This window comes from Dermacentor variabilis, chromosome 1 (genome assembly GCF_050947875.1).
Source record: "Dermacentor variabilis isolate Ectoservices chromosome 1, ASM5094787v1, whole genome shotgun sequence".
Taxonomy (NCBI): Eukaryota; Metazoa; Arthropoda; class Arachnida; order Ixodida; family Ixodidae; genus Dermacentor; species Dermacentor variabilis.
The window spans coordinates 73,534,595-73,556,285 of NC_134568.1; the positions used below are offsets into that span (position 1 = coordinate 73,534,595).

At 48.8% G+C, this 21,691-nt stretch overlaps 1 protein-coding gene across 1 annotated transcript; it reads left to right on the forward strand.

Moving 5' to 3' along the window:
- Positions 1–303: 303 nt before the first annotated feature.
- On the forward strand, positions 304–18,997 carry LOC142579345 (stearoyl-CoA desaturase 5-like). Its single transcript, XM_075689439.1, has 5 exons — positions 304–695; positions 5,340–5,592; positions 13,586–13,716; positions 16,212–16,417; positions 17,191–18,997. Exons 2-5 carry the CDS (start codon positions 5,358–5,360, stop codon positions 17,645–17,647), a joined length of 1,029 nt encoding a protein of 342 aa, XP_075545554.1. The 5' UTR covers positions 304–695; positions 5,340–5,357; the 3' UTR covers positions 17,648–18,997.
- Positions 18,998–21,691: the final 2,694 nt, after the last annotated feature.

Consider the following 21,691-nt stretch of genomic DNA (forward strand, 5'->3'; position numbering starts at 1 on the left):
CGGGGAGGAGAGAACTGGAAGCCAGGGGCAAACAAAAATTCGTCATGCTCCTTTCCCAAATCTGAAAGCCGCAACCATGCCGACGCCCCCCCTTTCTCCCCTTTTACTCTTCTTTGTCACCGTCCTGCTCTCTCTCTACTTCCACCCTTCGCCCTCACCTTCCGTTTCGTCACTCAAGAAGGTGGGTGGTGAGTGGGGGAAGGGTCCTGGCCTGAGGTTTTTACTTTACCTTTCTCTGTTGGTTCTTGCCCCTTTTTCTCGTCGCTTGTCGTCGGGAAACGGTATTTAAGAAAGGCAGTCAGCTGCTAGGCTTCCAATAACCCTCCGCGAGTCAGCCCGAGACCCCTCTATTCTATTGCGCGGGCAGACGTGCAAGCCCTTCGGTATCGGCGAGCTTGTGTGCACCGGACTGCTTGCTTAGCTTCGACTTCCGAGCAGCTCCGGCGTTCGCAGGTCGCCGCACGTGTGCCTCACCAGTGACTGACGCGTGTGATACCCGTCTGTCCTGTCGTCGGGACTCGGATTTACTCTTGCCTGGACGCCTGAGAGGAACACCTGCAATCTTCTCGAGTGCGCGCCTGACTTCGAGCCCCTTCGTCGCGCGCAGTATAGATATATATCTATATAATAGTACTGCCCGCTCTTTATACCCCGCGCGAGGCCTGTGTCTTCGGCTGCTGACACCGTTCTAATAGGTAAGCTCACGGTTTTTCTTGTTCCGCAGACAATGCAGTAAACAAGATTGGACTTGTTCTGGCGTGTTCACTGCATTCATGCGGCCGCTTCTGTTAAGTCATGTTATTGTGAATCACTTACTTCGCGACTCTTGGTCTTTCTGGTGATCGCGATAAGACAGTGATTCTTTTCAGGCATCTTTTTTATATTTTCTTTCTCTGACGAGTAGCAGCCGATGCCACCAAATCCTTCTCTAAATTAATTTTAACCTAAGCAAACAGTGCCTCGGCTGAGCTATTCGGTGAACACTCAAGTGGCGCGTCTTGTTTTTGCTTCTAAATAGGTTTTTGAAGGCAGGACTCGTGTTGAAGAGTGAAAGAAAAGATTTACGCTATGGGAGTCCGTAGTTCGCCTGCTGAAAGCAGTGATACCATCCGAAAAGAAAAGGTTATGTAAAAATCACTCTTCCTATTATCGCAGAAACCCAGGCCGAGAGAGAAAGGCAAAGGAAAGACAGGGAGGTTAACCAGAGATTATCTCCGGTTGGCTAACGAGGCTGTCACTTCAGTACTTTCTCACCTTTAGAGTTGTCTTCTTAATATAACGCTGTTTTCTGCGTGCCTGGTGTCGCAGAACAGAGGCAACTAGCCAACCTTACCATCAATTATTCAAAATCATGAAACCGATCGATGTTTAATGCAAAAACTCGAGTTTATTCATGCTACCAGCGCAAAATTAGACGGGGCAGGAAGAGAAGCAGACACTACAAATTAATCATATTAGCACCGCTTCTGCTGGCATCACATATATCTCAGGATGAATGGAGTGCATGCGTGTTAGCAATGCTTTGCTTCTGGTTCTTGCTTTATGTAGCCCTGCGTTTACTAAATATGTTGTCCATCGTTTGCAGTGTCTGCGTCTTCTGTGTCCCCTCTAATTAAGCTCTGGTAATACGAATGAAGAATTCGGCGACCAATTGGCCCGCCTAAACGAATTACAACTTACAATTCTTCACACTCTTTCATTTAAACGCAAACGTCAGTTCTTGTGCAGACTTGCGGTGAAAATGTATTTTTTTTTTTTTGCAAAATATTGTTTCAAAGATTTTCAATATTTCTCGTGGAGAAATAAAAATTCCTTTGATTCATTTATTGCGCAGCTATAGAAAATTGCAGCTGTGCCAGCATGCATTCATCGCTAGCCTCAAAGTGGTGAAAGCGTGTTGCCCGCAGCCTGCCAAACCTCGCACCGCCGTAAATCCTTAACGAAAGATGGATCAACTCCCGCAATTTCCGTCGACGTTTTTTTTTTTCTCCTTCCTTCTTTCACGTGGGCTTGTGCCTCTGCTCGCGAGTTGGAGGTTGTGTTGTGGAGGGAGGCGATTCCGCTTTCGTCCATGGCGTTCTTTTCGGGCGCCTCCGTGCATATCAGAAAGAGCACCAACGCGCACCAGAAAGCAGTGGCCTGGTTGACCAGTACATAGGCGAATTGCTGGCATTCCGAATGGTAGCGATTCTTGCCTTTTCCCGCTGGACAAACTATTTGGTCTTATAACATGTGGCTCATTATTCTGGAGTTTTCCTGTTCGCGGCGCAGTAGCGCGCGATAACAAAGCGCGACGCCCGCTTCGACAGGACCGCTTCCTTGCCAGCAGTCCTAACTGGGAAGCCCCGAAGAAGTATTCAAAGGCCGTCCGCGCTGATGCCCGTAGGCTTGCTTCAACTGACCACACAGTGACGCTTGGTTCGATTAGATCAGCTGACGTTGTGAACGGCACTGCACTGCACTTCCACAGCGAAACGGCTTGTCGTTCCGTCCTGTAACGTCACGATAAGTGCTTATCGGCAACCGATATCTCCCGGACCCGTTCACAACGGATGCGCAGGGCCAATATAATCGACTCGGGAAGTGTGTTTGGAAAGCGCGGCAGACGGTTGCGTGTACGCCGTGAAGTAAGAAAACAAGGGCAGCGTAGAGGAAACTCGGCGGAGTGCAGAGCGGTCTGCCCGGTATTTATACGCCCTTATCATAGTCTCGTATCGGATAAGCCACTGCAACGCGCCCGTGACCATGGGACCGCGTATATTGGAACGCGTTTCGCAATCACTTTCTGCACTACCTCGCACAGCGCGGCTCGGCGATATTGGCGAAACGAGGAATCGCGTGACCCCCACGAGATCGACGCAACTTTCGATTTCGTGAGGATTATACATTGCAAGAGCGTGTGTGGAACGACCGCGGACTTCAGCTTACCCGTTGATCTGTAACTATGCCTTGGAAGTTCTGTTTGCTCCTTCTTGCTTTCGACATAACGCAGCGATGTGTAAAATTTTGATTTCCGGCAACAGCCGGTTGGCTGCGCTTGCGCAAAATGAAAGCAAAACGAGGAACGGTACCCGAAATGCGAAAACAGCTCGCTTAAGTAAACAGCGCGCCGCAAGAACGAAATCAAAAACCGCGCGGTGCACTTTCACCGGTGTCGCCTTCCTTACAATATAACTCTCCTCGCCGACGAAAATACGGCTGATGAAACATTTCGTAGAGGAGCCCGCGCAGTTAGTGTAGTAGCCTAGTATCCCGGCATGGCTATTGTCATTTCACCTGCGCATGGCACCTTTACGCCACCTAGTTCCTGGTGGCAACGACATGTATTACTTGGGCTTTGATACCAAAGTTTTAGGGCATTGAAGGAATCCACCTCTTGCGCAGTAGCGCGAAAATCAACAATACTCGCGTTCAATATTACGGAAATAATTCTGGAAACCTGTCTGTCGGATGCAATATCAATTACGTTTATCATTAGTATTCCTTATTACGCGGGAGGACACTTCACTGTTTTTTCGACATGTCTTCTTATCACGACGAAAGGACCGCGTTTGTAAGTTGCACCTGAAAGGGTGGCTACTTGGGCTGGTTGGTGAAACGTTGTCGCCTTGTGCCTTGCTACCTACGAATTGCGCACTGCAAAAGTTCTTTTTTTTTTCCTTGTTTAAAAAAAGTTCTACATCTCGGAACAAGAAAACTTACCACATAACATCGAGAAATAGAAAGCATGGACAAAGCGCTATGCGCAATGCGTTCAATTCAAAGCAGTCTACCCACCACGGTTGCTTAGTGGTTATGGTGTTGGGCTGCTAAGAACGAGGTCGCGAGATCAAATCCCGGCCGCGGCGGCCGCATTTCGATGGGGGCGAAATGCGAAAACACCCATGTACTTAGATTTAGGTGCACGTTAAAGAACCCCAGGTGGTCAAAATTTCCGGAGTCCCCCACTACCGCATGCCTCATAAGCAGATCGTGGTTTTGGCACGTAAAACCCCATAATTTAATTTCAAGGCACAGTCTTTTAAAGAGTGAGCTTTGTAAAGGCCGTACTTGGTAGCGTTGACGACTGCATGTTCAGCACTTACGCATGTTTCCTTAATAGCCACTGCTCAACGCAGATGCCTCGGAACCCGTTCGCTAAAAGGTTGACGCGCGCGTGTGAAAGCGCTCCACGAACTGGTAGTCATTTCCATGTCATTTAAAGGGCTGACCACTTGGCATCGCGTAGTGGAACCTCGATTGTCCGCAGCGTAGCACTTGGCTTTCCCTCAAGCGAAATCTTAGTTGTTATGACAGCGTGCACACAGTGAAATCGGCACAGAGCTACGAGTAGCCGGGACCAAATTGGTCGCAACATTCCTATCTAGTTAGTGAGCGATCGCACCCTACCCTACCGTACCCGGGAGCGAAGACACTCGGGCTCCAGTTCTACGGGGCCAGCGTCTGGTCCAGTCAAGAACGTTTCGCTGTTTCTCTGGCGCATCTGTGAAGCGTCCAGTCAACAAAGAAACGCTTCGCGTGGACTTCGAGTCCGCAATGACCGGTGGTTTGTCGCCCCGCCAAGGCTGCTCGCAAGGTTAATTACCATCGTAGGACAAGCAGCGCAAGTGCGTAACGAATAGCGACCCCGATTTTCGGGCGGCTGACAAGTATAGAGGAGCGAGAAAAGAAATTTGCCTGGACCGATCGTGCTGGGCGTCACGGATAGAGCAGTGATATATAAATTGCCGACGCACGGTGAAGGCCGGAAATAATGTGCACTCTTTTCTGTACACTGGGCACCCCGTGAGGCGGATCGGAGTTCAAGGCTTTGGTTCGACGACAGCCGGTGATCATCGTTTGTAAGTGGCACGACTTTCGTGTGCCCACGAGTTTCGTACGCGTTTGGCTTTACGGGGCCGTAACAACACCGTCTAAGGGCCCATTGACACATTTAAGGTAAAGCAGTGAATCAGAGAAACTATACTAAGCAGGGACTGGTTTAAAAGAAAAAGAACGAAAAAAAGAGGGGGGGGTAGGTAGGTTAGAAGCAGGCGTGGTATGCTATACTTAATAACTGTCACATAAAACTCACAAACACTCAAAACAGCCTAAATCTCTCGTAAGAGCGGTTATGAGGGCGCGTATGTGCCGACAGAGCTTGTATAACTGCAAAGGGCTTAGATGCGTTGAAAGACGCACCTTCTCAAATGTTACCGATTGAGGAATTAGTGATGCTTCGACGCTTTCAGTCAACTATAGTTGCTGTCTCCAGTTAGCTACTCGCATTGATATCCCTGTCTTGTGTGCGCAGACCATCTCATGTCACCAGATTAATTTGCTGACTCTCTTTGGCGCAGGACTTCGCGCAAGCAGCCATGGCTCCCCGGACCGAGACTGCAACCATCGTAGCGACCGAGGCACGCTCCAAGGTGGACCTCGAGCCAGCCAGCACCAATGAGGAAGACATAATGACGCAAATGCCACCCCTCAAGTCAGAGCCCATGGAGATCATCTGGATCAACGTCTTCAAAATTCTCGTCATCCATGTGATGGCACTGTATGGCCTCTATGTTGCTCTCTTCGAAGCCAAGTGGATGACTATTCACTTTAGTAAGTTCCTTTCATATCTCTTTGAGCATGATTCAAAATTAGCCCTTGCCTTCTAAAAACTTCCCACTGCACCACGCTATGGCCAACATAGGAATGCTGAAACAGTCGTGCAGGTGCGTTTGGCATTACACTAATGTGTAATACAAGGCGGCCGCTCGCAGAAGCCTGCTTGCCTCAGCAGACCTCTGCGTCGTCGTCGGCGCTATATACGTGGCGCATGGTGTGCACGTCGATTGCGTAGTAGTCGGGCTGCGCGCTTGGTTTACATCAGGTGCATTCCCGCGTCGCGAAGTTGGCGAACTTGCGCAATTTACTTGGGCGGGGCGTTGCCGCACTACGGCACCAAATCTGTACCAGCTGAACGGGCGTTCGCTCCAGGATTTACCACGCCGCGCATATGAAGATGGCAGCAGACGGGGGCTGTAATGTTAGCGAGGGAGTGAAAATAGTGCGCTAAATATTCTAATTAATGACGAGCCAGCTTGGATGGCTGCAGATATAGGAAACGGGATTCACGACGGACCGGAGCAAAGCTTTCCTCAGTCCCCATGACAGCCTCCGTGGATACGCCCCCCCTCCCCCCTGACCCCCTTTCACATACCCGAAAACTTCGACATGAGCACTATACGCTTTATCGCGCTACATTTCAACATTTCATTCGCCCATAGCATGCTTGGGGAATTCTTTCCTTTCGATCAAAACGCAGTGTTTGCAGGTGGGGGTGTAACGTGTGTGTGAAGTCGTTGAAACCTTCCTCTCACTTCAGACGTACACTTCTGCGCATGCAAACGCCCTTAAAAGGCTATGGTGTTAGGCTGCTGAGCACGAGGTCGCGGGATCGAATCCCGGCCACGGCGGCCGCATTTCGATGGGGGCGGAATGCGAAAACACCCGTGTACTTAGATTTAGGTGCACGTTAAAGAACCCCAGGTGGTCGAAATTTCCGGAGTCCTCCACTACGGCGTGCCTCATAATCAGAAAGTGGTTTTGGCACGTAAAACCCCATAATTAAATTAAACGCCCTTAAAATCCCGTGAGGCCACCGTAGGCTTCGCTGATGGGTGATGAAGCACCGCGGAAAGGATGGCCATGAAAACTGCACGCTCGCTGTTTGCGGAGCTCCTGGCCGCACGGTACATCTCGTATTTTGCAAGCAACGCAAACTAATCCGCATCGTTCTAAGAAAAAAAAAAAGCTTCAACGGGCATACACAAGGTCCTAATGATTACGCGAGTGAGTCACTCTCGAAACGCTTGCCGTCGTGGCGCCTGTCTCTGTTTCCGGGTGGAGTTAGTGTATATGCTACCACAGGTACCCTTTGGGAGCAATATACAGAAACTCTATTACCGGATAGCTCTTGCGACGACGATATACGGAGTGAGCGTTTCGATTGAACATTACTCATTTCCAAAAATATGTCATCAGTGGTTACGGATACTCAAATGACGAAGGACAAACCTTCGACATCGTCGAGGTTTGATAAGGGCTTTCATTCTGTATTGCTGAATTTTTTAACTTGCTCTTCTAATATTGTTAACTACCACTATAGCAGCGCGTGAGAGTGGTTTGAGAAAACAGCACGGCTACTGCGTTGTGCCGATAGTGAAGAGTGTGACAGTGTTTACTCTGTACACTCTTATCATTGTGAACTCTTTAATAGAATAGTTTATCGTTGTCCAAAATCAATCTTACCGCCAGCCAAGTTTAGACAAATGTCAAGTCGCCAGTGGTGACCAACGGCGATTATAATGGCGATGATAATTAGCGTTTAGTTGCATGCAAAGAATGGGTGAACTGAATACGCACTTCTGTATGCAGCGCTCGACGACAGTAGCACCAAATCAAAGCGCTGCCTTCAGCTGCACTGAAGATGAACGTAGCAAAGAAGGCTTCGAGCAAAGCAGCTGAGTCCCTCACCGCGGTTATACCTCCGAAATTGCGCTATGCGGAGTTCGAAGCCAAAGGTTCGATTTACGGCCGCAGCGATGGTAAACTTGGGGCGGGATACTGGCGAGCACCGGGGTGCGGAGATATTACTGCCAGCGAAATACCGCTGGGTGGTAAAATTAATCCGGAGTCATCGAACTACAGTAAGTGGCCATATTCGTCCGATTGCCTAGACATCTGAAAATTCACCACTCATCAGCCCGACAGAAGTAAACTACGCGCACTTCTTGACTGTGTCTGCAGCGATTTGGCCCTCAAGTAACATACGCATTCTGCCTGGTATGTTTTAAGCGGTAGTTCTTCAGGTAATAACTACAAACTTGTGCGAAGCCTTCGATCCTCTGCTTGTTCGATGACGTCCCTTTCCTCATCCTTTTTGCATGACCTTAAAAAGTTGGGGTCAGAAGTGTAATCGACTTCCGCGCTATTCCTGTCGAAGCTGGTGGCAAGTATATACAGGGAAATTGGACAGCGTCACTGTCCTCAATCCCACATCGCAAATACTTTCCTGTGAGAGCTCAAATCCTCCGTCAGGTGACCCGTACGCTTCAACCTTTCTCTCAGCTTATTCCTACGGCAAGCCCGGCTCTAATGGGCGTCGACACCAGCGCTCGGAAAGGAGAAAACCGACAGCTGTCTTCCGCCTCGTTTGTCAAATGCAAGCCAATCCGAGGCACCGAGAGAGCGTCAAAAAACAGACGCTCTCGGCTCCCGTCGGCTCCGTTTTGTGATAGCCTCGACCACGCGTCCCACACAGGGTGTGAACGGGTCGTGTCGTGTTCTTCTGACATGAGTACCTCGTGGTAATCCCCACCATTTACATCGGCTTCCTGCCAAAAGCGTCTGTCTGGGATGTGGTATTTGGCTAGAGCTCCTACAAGAGGCCTCCAGCAGCTTATTTATGCATTCTGGTTCGGGATGAGATGTTTCCTGTCGTGGCGCTCTTCACTGCAGTTGAATTTCCTACCGTTGTTATTAATGGCTGAACACCGCAGCAAAGAAAAATCAGCGCCCGAAGAAAGCAAGTCTAGCGATATAATTTCGCAGGTGGCGCACTGCATCACTCTTTATGCGCGAAAAGCAGGCAATAGAAATGACGTGCTGCAAGCCAGACCTGTTGCGTGAACAGCAGCGCCATTCTAAGTGACAGGTCTGGCTTATTGGGTGGATTGTTTAGACGTTTCTGTTAGACAAAACTTCCACACCGACAGTCGGGGGGGGGGGGGGGGGGGCTGCAGTTGCCTCTTGTAATCCTGGCTCGCATTTCGGCTCTTTAGTGCGTGCATAAATTACAGCAGCCGCCGTCGCCATATGCATCTGTGCAACGGCGAGCAGAGCAACCGAGGAAACAAAACCTGAGCATTCCCGCGGCGGCACACTATTCGCAACGCAATGGGAAAGGGGCGGCAATGGTGAGAGCAGCCAGTAGACTAACCCATCTATTTGCATTCTTCAGCCAGTTCCATGTTTGATTCCTTCAGCCAGTTCCATGTTTGATTCCTTCTATACGGCGCCGACAGCGGCTGCCACGGCGAATAAGCCCTTCGCTGGTGCGTGCGCGATACGCAGAGCTTCCCTAGTCGCTCCGTTTCGTCACGCTTTCGTTCAGCCTTTCGCACAAAAGATTTTTTTTTTATTTATGCAAGTGAGCGCAGTTTTGCTCCAAACGCTAATGGCGATGCCCAACGGACACCTGTATTATTACTCCCCTATTACGCACTATGCGTTTTATTTTTTCTTTATAGGAGAATGGGGAAGCGAACGTAAGGTATATATTGTTTTGTGCGACACCTCCGCCGATTCTTTGGCAAATTGAGAAATAAATCTGCGTGTTTAGCGCTGCCTTCAAGCATATTGCGTCTGTGCCGTTTTCATCAAGCTGCTTTTCCAAAGGCAAGCGTTTAACTCGTTCGCCAGTGAAGAATCTTGCCGAAATTGCTTTCTTTCCTTCTCTTAGCGATTATAGGCGGTCATCTTAATGATGTTGAATAAAACACGGATATTTTATTTTTCAGAGTGGGTTTTCATTTATTGCTAGATTGATTTCGTCCGTGTCGGTGGCTGTAAATGTGGCTTGTTTCTAAACGATGGGCGCGCGCTCTTCCTGTGTGTCATCTCCGACCTATCATCCCGTGCTTTGCTCGTGCCCATTATAACATCTCCGATTTTCGTTAATGTCCTTATCTTTCGCTTACGCTTCGTGCGCTTCCCTCCGAAGGCCTTTCCGCCCCCGAGAGAGGAAAGGACATGCCATTCGTCCCATGACGTTCGCCATCTAAAGGTGCTTAATTCTGCATAGAACTTTTGTTCGAAACACGATAGCCGGGCTGAGACGAACGAACGCCCGTAAAGCAGTTATTTTAGGACCATATTCAAACTCAGCTAAAAGCAGCGGCCGTTACATAGTAACTAAAAGTGCGGCAATCAGTGGACAGCTGATCAACGTTTTTATTATTGTTGCCGTTTCAGTACTTCTACAAACATGAGTAAAAAAGTAGCACGCATGATTCAGTACATAACACGACTCTGTTATTTAAATCTGAAAGGGTACATAAACAGTGCTCAAAAACTAAAAAAGAAAGATAACTTGTCCGATAGATTGTATGGGCGGTACAAACAAAACAAGGTAACATTAAAGCAGAGTTGTTTATGCGAAATGCATGCTTAACACGTATTGAATATTCAGATTTTTCTTTACAGTATTCACGCTGTATTTTTTAGTGGATGACTATATAAAATACTGATATAATCAAATTAAACGACTTGATTTCACCGGAACAGTACCGATGGCGAATGGTGCAGCAAAAGAACACGACAAACGTCCTGCATTATGCTCTATATTTATTACGCAGGACAGTGGAGTAGCCAAGTAGCTATTTGGTACCTTTGTCACTGAATTTTCCCGAGGATACATCACCACGCAACCGCTTCCTCACCGTGATACGCCGTATGTCTCAAACTGAAATCTTGCTGTATTGCGCCTATGTGGAGTGCGTACGTACTTATAGTTCCTTCTTTGTTGCGTTTGCGTCTACTACGCACGTGCATGATTTCGGTGATAAACATGGAGTACGGAAAAACAAAAATCAACCCAACAGACAAGTAGAACGGCGAAAGCGAACAAACACTGCTGCGTCACGTTCGCTGCACGCAGTACGCGTTCAGTGAAAGCCGACTTTGTATGCATGAATGCTCGCCCGCGGTCCGTGCGTCAGTCAGACCACTGCGGAAAGCGCGGAGCGCCATAACAAGGAAAGATGCGCCGCTAGTGAGTGTTCTCCGGTGGCCCCCGATTTTTCTTCTGCGTCACAATTCTTTTGTTTCAAGCGCACCGTCGTAGCGGCGCGCGGCAGAATTCGCCACGTTCACTACACGCAATAGTAGATACGTGCCGGCGATAACGACAAAGGAGCCGCTCAATGGGCCCTTTCCCGTTCGACTACTCCCTGTATATATTTTTTTCTCTCCCTTGCTTGTGTACAGCACCATTTATTCAACCTCACGTGGCGATTGCTTCTTTCGTTTCTGAATTGGCTGGTCTAAAAGCGATTTCAATCTTGCGCTGGCGTTGCGCTGCGAAAGCTATAAATCTATCTGGAACCAGAAGAAACCGCCGTGGAGGCATGGTGGCTATGGCGTAGCGCTACGAAGCCCGAGGGTGCGGGACCAAATCCCGGCCGCACTCCTTACGCGTGACATCTGCTAAACGAAAGCTTCACGGTAGGATCAGTGGCACACAACGGACAAGCCATCCTCCCTTCTAGGGAACATGCCACTGGCTCTCGTTAATCAGTGGTCGACCCGAGGCCCAGCCTTCGCTGCGCTGCCGGGAGTTGTGCTGCTAGGGTGCAGGGCAGAAGCTCCCCCGAGTCTTCGAAGTCTATTCAGAGTCATGCACTACCGCAACTTTGGACATGGCGAGCGCGTCACAAGATCGAGACGCGCAATGAATGGACCTAAACCTTTGACCTTTAAGCACGTGCTGCTTTGCACAACAGCACCCGGTGCAAGGGCTCGGTACTTGTGCGTGTCAGCGCTGCCACATTCCGCCTTTCGGACAGTGAGTATTCGCTCCAAAATGAGAACCGGTCTTCTAGTTATTTTCCCGCCGATGGGTCAGCCGTGTCGAACTGGGACGAGCGCGACAGCGCAGCGAGAGAGACAAAGCGAGCTATTCAGAGTCATTCATGCCACGGAATGACATTGTCGCAGAGGCTTTTCAAGCACTCGAGGATCGTGGCAAAAGGGGCGGACGCGGCGCAGGATGTGACACCCTCTCAGCGGCAATGAGTTTTGTTGTCGTTGCCCCGAAACTCCCCCCCCCCCCCCAAGCACACCCTCACAACTTCCTAGTACCCCAGTCCGTCACCTTTCTTGCCCTTTCAGAGGCGCGAAACCGTAGTCGTGTCAGCTACTAGAGAAAATTGCTGTACCAAGAAAATACAGGTAGGCACGTCCGTACCTTTGGGTTTGGTTTGCCAACTATTCTTGGAGTGTAAATTTCGGCGTTTCTCAGTTTTTAGCTTTTAGGCCGAGAAGCCTTTAGTTTTCATCCTTATGTACAATGCAGTAGCTGGAAGCAAACTACTGCCGACCTTTTAGCTCTATCCTTTCAGCTAACTCTACCCTTCCCTCTCGGTCACACTACAATTTCAGGCGTTCAGCCGGAAAGAATCCCGCGTCGGCGAACTGTGGGTACAGGGAGCTGAGAAGAGGGGCCCAATTCTCAGACTTTGCTTGCACCATCACACGATGGTGACGGGTGGAATTCCAGCGCACAGGACGAAGCTAGGTCAAGGCACTGCCACCGCTTTTCAGAATTCTCTTTAGAAAGGCTTCGCGCAGAGACCGGCAGAATGCAAAAGTCGTCCCTGCGCAGTAGCCCACCTGTTCATGGTGACATGCGATGGCTTTGCTGACTTTCAAGCGCACTGAAGCACTCTAGAAAAGTTCCCCTCCCCCACCGCCCTTGCTTACTGAATAAGTGTTGTCAGATCAGGTGTGTCACTTTGTGCAGGCAAAAACAATGATTCCGAATCTTTTAGGAATCCGTTCTTGGGAAAACGACTTCGTGACCGCCAGCTTTCATTCTACGCTTCGTGCTTACGCAAGGGTGGCCTTGACTGACGTTTCAAACCTCTGTCAAGGCTGAGTGTGAAAAAGTACGACCCCCTCCTCCCTCTGTCATACATATATACAGAAATATTCTTCCGTGGACTCCTAGGACAGCGATGCTGTAGCCGGCGGCGTTTATGGGCGCCTTCCAGCGGCACGTTGCGCGCAACGATACCTCTCCTCTGGAGACATGTCAGACGTGGGGAGGCCGCGGCGCGGCAGTTCTGTCACATGTGAGCGCTGATGTTAAGTCATAGCTTTCGTGGCGACAGGCTGCGGCCAGTAGGAACAAGTGGATTGTGGGCGCAAACGCAGCTGGCTGATCTGGTTTCGAGCTCCCGGCCATGCTCTCTAAAAGGGCAACTGGCGGATTAGCTGCGCGGGTTGCCGTTCACTCGATACGGCGACCCGACCCAGGGTGTGCTGTTCCGGAATGATTTGTACTCTGCACACATAGTCACATTATGGAAGGATCGGGTAATAAGATAATAAAACTGTTTTGCTTTTTAAATTGTTTATTCCACACTGTTTACATTAGTGTCATGAGTTGACCATAATAATTCGCTAATTATTGCACTATTTAAGCAGTAGCGCAGAAGCACAACGGCTTTCGTCATCCATGTGCGTCCGCGCTACTGTGTAAATAATGCCATACGACCTAGCCCACCAGTCTGTCCTTTTAATTATTGTGATAGTCCTGAATTGTATTAACCCCACACCCTTTGCATTTCTCTCTATGGGTCTTTAGGGGGAATTTTTGAAACAAAAATAGAAAGGGTGTGGCAGACGATCGGGTTCTATGCCTAAGCGCAAGCGGGTTCTTGCGAATGACTGCTTAAGGGTGAGGAATCGGGAGCCACGATTCTATCTATGTACTTATTGACCGGAGTCCATTTTAAAGTTCTTTTATTTCTTTTTTTTGCCTTTGCAGCCTTGTTCTACGTCGTTTGCTCCGGCCTGAGTGTGACGGCTGGTGCCCATCGCTTATGGAGTCACCGTGCCTACAAGGCCAAGCTACCACTCCGAATCATTCTGATGCTGTTCAACTGCATGGCTGGACAGGTAGGGATGAAAGCTCTTCAATTTTATTGAGTAAACTTTGCCCAAACGACACCTATTTGAATTTGTTACATCTGGTACTTGAATTTAAGCTTCTCTTTTTGGGAACGAGATGAAAAGCTTATTTCTTATAAAGTCTATGGAAGAAACAGGCTTCGTTTCCAGGAAAACACAAAAGAAAAATCTGAAGGGGCTTCCTAGCATAGTTATGTAAAACAAATTCGCTGTACACTCAGCTATCAACTGGTGTAGCGAAATAATCTTCTATTCAAAACAATGTCTAATAAAAGGACAACAGGCACGGAAATCCTCACCTCTAACCCAGGTGGTGCAAGAAGTTGGTATTTGCATTTGGCAGAGGCAATGCAAGCAAGCATATCTTTTTCATAGCACATATAAAACTGTGCTGCGGCAACAGTGCCCAGTAGTATTCTAGATATAGATGCACTGAAACGGGTAGTTTTTCCCCCCTTGGTTCGCTGCGACATTTGGGAAGAAAGAATTGCGTTTTTTTTTTTCGCAAAGATCTACGAGGTTAGTTGTCGGTAGCCCCGTTTCGCGCCGCAGGGTTATGGCTCTCGCAATTCCTTCTACGCTTATCGTCGAGGGCTTCAGTGCGAACGGATATTGGAGTCTGTGCGCGTTCCGTTAGGTTAACTTGCTTGACGCCGGCTTTCCTATTAGACGGATAAAACTAAGAGGAAGTGATACAAATCTCGGCGAAAGGCTTTGCAGTGGAAATCAGCTGCGTAGTTCGTGTTCTTCATAGAGAGGAAGAGGGCTGGTAATCTGCAGGCTGTCAGCACGGGAAGAACGTTGGCATTTCAGTAACACGTTTAAAGACTGCACTGCCGCCATATTGCGGCAGCCGGGCGTCCCGAAATGATCGTTTAGCCTTTCGCACTATGGGACCTGCCAGCGATTCAAATGGATCTTATTGAGGGCCGCAAACCACCTGTGCTGGCAACTTCACTAGAAGAAAGCGCTCAAAATGAGTGCTAGATGAGAAAAAATAAAGTAAAGCTAGTAATCGAACAGCAGCCTGTCAACACATTCCGCTTCCTTACTTTTAGCATGCGCCCAGTCATAGCTTATTGAAGAAATGTGAATACCAACGATCACGGGCAACGTGACCTGCCTGGGTGTTCTCTCGCCATTTTGTATCCCACATCGATCAATTTTTCCGGAAGTTTCACCTTCCCCAATTTAGCTGGCGGCGGCAGATGCCCTTACATATGGGTATAAACAACTAGCCCACCTGTGTCTTGAATACCCTTACAAAAGGCGGTCACCACCCTAAAGCAAGACTTGCATGTAGGCTCCCTAGTTGAAGCTGTATTTTAACCAACTCACCAAAACCAGCAAACACAGAACTATACCGAGAGTTTTTTACTTTGCTGCACTGACATACGGTCAAAGTGAGATTTGCGTCGCAGAAAGAAAGCGCCATCGCACGACCAACAAGGTCTGAGGCATACCACCCGAAGCAAGTAGAAACGGAGCGTGCTAGGTTTTCGCGAGAGAAGCAGGAAGTGGGCGGGACAGAAACTGGGAGTTTGTTGAACGCACCATCGAAGCGAAGCAAATCACTGCGTGAGGAGTGTCATTTAGAGGCTTTCACCTTCAGAAGTGAGGAAGTTGGGGTCGCTAATTGAAGACGGCGTCGGTGGGCATCGCGGATATTGCCAATGCTTAGCCTAAATATAGCGTTCTCGCCGGTGCCATTACGTGCACTGAGTAAATGGCGACCTATTGTGCATCTATCCCGGGGCCGAATTTGTACCTACACTTCAGTGGAGGCCGGCGTATGCAGAAGCCTGACCTTGCGCGTTGTCTCTGGCGGTCCGCTTGCTTTTGCTTCCACTTTGCAGGGAATTGAAGGCTAAGTGACAGGATAATTCGGATATTTCCACCGCTTATACTTCCATAACGGAGACATCCTTGGGAGAGATCATATGGAGAGCAAGTGCGATGACATCTACTGCGTGTCTTTGTAGTCTTATGTAGTTCAAAAGAGTGCAGATATCATTAGCTTGGAAATAAAGGTTGCTGAAAAAATTTTTCCAGTAGAATCAGAACTTTGTTTTTTTTTTTATATATAGAACGTCGATGTTATTGCGCTATCTGTAAAGACGGCAGTATGGTACACTATGTGCCACTGAACTCGTCAACTTCAGAAAGCACGAAGAGCCTTAGCATTTCGCACTCCATGCACCTTCTCTTACAATGTGTACGCTATTTTAATAATGCTACGCGCGACTGAAATAGGAACTTCTGCGGATGCAGTCTTGATTGTATGTCTTGCGTTTGTGCGCTCGCGTACTTCCACCCTTGTTTCACTCCGGCTGTACAGGTGTAGGTTTATCGTTACCCTTTCTCACGTAAGGTAGGCGTGGTGCCCTTCTGATGGAAGTTGCCAGCCTGCTCCTCGCTTTCCTGTCAAGTGTTTATACGTTTTCAAATAAAATAACCTCTAATTATTCTCATTTCGTGCACAGAACGACATCTATGACTGGGTGCGCGACCACCGCGTCCACCACAAGTACTCCGAGACGGATGCCGACCCGCACAACGTGAACCGCGGCTTCTTCTTTGCTCACGTTGGCTGGCTTATGTGCCGAAAGCATCCCGAGGTTACCAGGAAGGGCAAAGCCATCGACTGCTCAGACGTCGCCAATGACCCCGTTGTCAAATTCCAGACCCGGTGAGCTGCTGCTTTTTTCATGTTTTCGCAGGGCTGAAAATAATGAGCAACATTGCGCTGTTCGGCACTAAAATATACCTTGCAAGATGCCTCATTCGACGAGATATATTGTGGTGGACAGAACACGTTGTTTTTGCTGCGCTTGGTCACAGTTGTACACTTTAAGTAGTCATTTACGCATTGCAAATAAAGAGAGATGAGAGATAGTTTAATAGTATCTTTAGAGGTTAGCTCAGCGACCGGCTTTGCATGCTACTTGAGGTGAGATAGTGAGCATTGCGAAAAGAAAGGTTAACAGCTGCATAAATTCAGCTGTACACTTAGCCAGAGGACACTGCAAGCGAAAGTAATTAATGCCTTTAGATATCACGCAATTTGTGGACTTCAAGCACGCTACTAGCCTTCTGCATGGTGGCCGTCATTGCGCGTATATGCGGCCGTATTCTTGTACGATCACTTTTGGTGATGCTTTCGCGTTATCCAGATTTTGCGTAACCAGCGCCAGACGTATCGGTATCTACGAGTGACAGCATTCTCGTCACCATGCCAAGCAATTTGTCTTGCTATAGTGCCAGAAATGCGTTTGCCGCTCGACGCTGACGCGTCCGGTACTAGTATCGTGAAAGGGTGGGATCGTCCGTGAATACCTTTCCCCATTATTTTGGTCTGCACCGGCTAGCAATACCTAAAATGTGCTACCTTGTGCAGGGCACTGACTAAGCAACTGCACTTCCGTAATCCACTCGCTAAATGTATCGCCCCCTTGCACCCAGGTACCACATCCCGATGACAATCCTGTTCTGCTTCATCGTGCCGACCGTGGTGCCGTATCGGTTCTGGGGCGAGAGCCGCTGGAACGCCTTCTTCGTGGCCGCCATCTTGCGCTGGGTGTTCCAGCTTAACTCTACCTGGCTGGTGAACAGTGCTGCGCACATCTGGGGCCAGAAGCCGTACGACAAGAACATCTCGCCGGCCGAGAACTTGTTGGTCTCCTTCCTGGCCATCGGCGAAGGGTTCCACAACTACCACCACACATTCCCCTGGGACTACTCGACCAGCGAGCTTGGATGGAAGCTCAACATCTCCACGATGTTCATTGACCTCATGGCCAAGATCGGCTGGGCGTACGACCTGCGTCAGCCCACCCGCGAGATGATCGATCAGCGGATAGCGCGAACGGGCGACGGCAGTCACCAGTCGCAACGGCACCACCACGAGCACGACTATTGAGTTGGATAGACGCCGCCCCGGACGCAGCTGCTCTTCTGTCTGCCTCTTGGTTGGCCCCGCTCAGGCGCAGTGCACCCCTGCTGGGCAGCGCGGAACCACTGTTGAACGTTCGCATGATTCCGGTGCTTAAACGTCACGTGCCCATCTGGAAGATTACTTAAGTCCTGTACCCGGCCGCAGTGTTTTCGCTACTACATGTCGTCACGCATCAACACCCACGAGGGCCCTCGCGACGCCATATTTGCTGCTCAGATTTCTCATTCGCTGCTTCACCGCGCGGCACGAGGCACAGACCACCGCGCGCACGACTGCGCAGGAAGGCTGCAACCTTCTGGAAGACGGCACTTTCACTCGGGGGTAGCGTGCTGCCTGTGAAGGTGTAAATCTTCTGTGTGTCGCGAAGGCCCTCGTGAATAGTCCGCTGGACCCGCGTACTCGGGACTAAATACGTGTGATGCGTGGTGTTTGCATAGCCGTAGATTAGTACGCTAATGCTCGGTTATGCCATCGTAGAACCAGGATCTTGCGACCACAACTTTCCTTCGTAACGTGACAGATTTGCGTGACATTTGTTTGTTTCTTTTGCTGGTGATACTCGCGAGAAACCATTTCGCCTTCGCCATGGAGACGGAAGAGTAGTGTTCGTGGCGCGCAGTTTGGACTATTTTGTCTATTTATCGCAGGTAGTGCCTTAGGAAAAAGTAGTCAAAGTGCAAGTGGCCTCATTCGATTATCTCCCCAGAAGTCCCTAGAAGGCTACTGGTAGGAAAGCAACGAAGAAAACTGTAGGAAGCGTTGCCGAGGCTGAGTCTACCTACTTTTGACTCTTCACTAATTTATCGCCGACAAGCGGTAAAAAGAAACCACCTCTGGTCTCATGTGAAATCGCTGTGCTGTACTTTGTGCGCTTTCCGCAGGCCAAGCCCGCCATGACGCGGACACGCTCACAGTATTTGAAAGAATGAAATATTCGTGTATTTGTTTTATGTTGTCGTTGTTACCGTGTGTCGTCCACTTCCTTGATGTGACACTAAAATCATGTCACGATGGGCTTGAAGTTATCCTATTGATGTCACTAGCGGCACACGCCTATGTATTGTACCTTATTATTTTTGTGCTCTCGAGGGCATGTCATGTCGTTAGTGTTTAACATACTAGGTGTATCTGTAGGCAGTTTTGTCCAGTCATTTCGTTCCAATATGTTGTCCTTACCTACAGTGCAACTAATTGTTTGATGTTGCGCATTAACAACGCCCCCGTATGCCTACCACCGATATTACTCAGCTACATCTAAGCATGTATATATCTACTTCACCATGTTGTTGCCCAAATAAAGTTATAAACTGAGTACTTGTGATTAAGGCTGCTTCATTACTCTTATGAAAGAGTGGAGTGTTTTTATGTTGCCATATATATGTGCATGTGAACTACACGTACTATGCATGCGTTGCCTTGCATACTATAAGCGAGGCAACGTGATAACACTAGTCATCGACAGGCATCTGTAGAGTTTCTGAAGTCTGCGCTAGCGTAGGGAAACGCTGTGACCGCTCTAAGGATTAAGTACCACAATGCGGATTGCGGGCGCTGAGCTATAGGGAAGAAATGGGCACAAGCGTGTGGGTCAATTCAGCTCCTCCCGAGGCTAAAACAAAACGGCTGGAAAAAGCAATTTCCCGGTCGTGCCACGAAGGACCATGTCGCAGTGGCTGGAGAAACACGCGACATCTGTCGTGTATTCGCCCCTCAACTATCGCCTGACGTCGTTAGAGCGAATAAAATATTCCTTGTAAACAATTTTTCACTAATTTGGCGAGAGAGCAATGATGTTGAGTAGAACTTGTTGCTGGGCGAGTTGGTTGGGATCTAAAGAATACATTGTTGCGCCAAAAAAGGAAAAATAGACTTCGGAAGGAAGAGTAAGAAAAGAGATTGAGCGCTGATTCAGCGCTCAATCTGTCTTTTCGTACTCTTCCTTCCGAAGTCTTTATTTTTCCTTTTTTGGCGCAACAATGTATTCTTTAGCACAACGATGTTCCAGTGGGGAAAAAATTGCAGAGCCAACGCAATGTTGGCATCTAAACTAAGCGAAGTTTTGTGCGTCGTTTAGGTGTGTGATTTTTCAAGGTAACAACAGGTCTGATTGGTGCACGCCACGTTCATTAAAGGTGCACTTCAGTGCCCTCGGCTGAAGTGCTGAAACCGTGAGTTGAAAGCCTATGTGTTTATTTATCTGCGTCATTTTTTTTTCGTTCACTCGCGCGCGCGCGTGTGTGTGTGTGTGCACACGCGTGAGTGCGTGCAAAGAGGTGTGTACACGTCTCCGGATATACAAGTGGTGTCTTTCTTACAGTGAGCGAAATGGATTAGTTACATGAGAGGGTCTTGAGGGCGGCAGCGATGAGGGCGATACAAAGAAGCACGTTTGCGCACGCTTACATTGTTTCCTCTTCTCCGCACAGCAGGAGCGCGCAGGGATGCCGGCCGATGCGTGCATGCTTACGGCATTCAACTCGCGTGAAATAACGGGGTCGATTGCACACCCACTGCGAGGCAGTACCGGTGGGTTGGGGTCGTGTCGAGAGGCGACATAAACTTGAGTCCGCGGGTGCCTTTCGTGAAATCGTAGATCTACGTGTTTTGACGTTAGTGAAGACCGACATTAAAGTGTCCCGGACTTACACACATGACGGCAAACTAAACCTAGTGCCCTCCACGTAGTGAGGTCAACTAGTTTCTGCCCCCTCCCCCCCCCCCCCCCCCCAGCGCGGCCTCCATCATATGGAAGCGTTTCGCTTCTCCTCAACTGTGGAACGTTGCTGATTTCTTTTGTTATTGTTAGTAATTTATTCTTCTCTTTGTTTTTTTTTTCTTTGGGAGGGTTTCTACTAAGGTTTCCCTCTGAGTTCTAAGAGGTGAGAGCACGTTAGGGTGCGAAACTTCACAACTTTATATGCCACTGCAGTGTGTGTCTATGTGCGCGCGCGTACGAGTTTCAGAACTCAAAGAAGGTACACCTAAATTCACTTATGGGAATCTTGTGCCAAAGCCTCCGCACACTTCACAACGGAATTCACAACAATTTATTTTATTTTTGCCGTTCTAGCACGTGAAATGTTCAAAAATCTGGATAAAGAGTGTATGTGGTTGCCTTTGAATGGCGGGCAATGTGTTAAGTGCTTTCTTTACCAATAAACAGTTGACTAGAACCAAGCAGACAGCATCGAAATCTATGACGTTACGCGAACTGCTTTTAGGGTAGCGTCGAGGCCGCCGGTCGTTTGCGTCTACATTTTTCTTATTTTTCTTGTTTCTGGTTCACCAAGTCTGTCACCGTTAGATTGGTTGTTCTGCTACTGCAGGGGATTACTTTACTAATGCAACTAAATATTCTTCTTCAGTGCCTTCCCCTTTAAAGGTGAAAAAAGAGAACTTCACTTCATCCCTTTTCTCGCGCGCGTCTGTAACAAAGAGCCACATATTGCTAATTCGCTTTCGTATGCGCATACCGTCACATGGTAGTGACGGTCAAGAACACAGTAGCGAAGCTGTGAATGGCGAAACTAATTCATTATTGGGTGAACCTGTGCCCAGAAAAACAGGCTACACTCAAAGCATAAGGAAGTGGCGAACACACTCGGTGATCATCGAAAACCTAATGAGCGGGTAAAGCGCCTCGGCTTTTATACATGAGGCATCGAAAGTTCCAGAGAAAATGCTGGTTGCCGCATGTCTTTCAGAAAGTACTACAGAATTCGCGTTACGCGTACATGCAATCAGATCACACAAGGTTCAGTGACAAAAGACAGCGGACAGAACCACCCATAACATTTGTTAGACGGTGAAACACGGTCACCCAGTGAGCCAGTACACGCGCCAATATGGAAGCAAAAGACACACCAGAGAGCGGTTAAAATAGGAATATCGCGATTTATGATCGATAACGTAGGGAAAGCTACAGAAAAAGCGCAGCATGTCACGCCGACTTTACGCTTCCCGTGACGTTATTAGTAATATTATTCGTCCTTATGAGCGCGCTGTTCT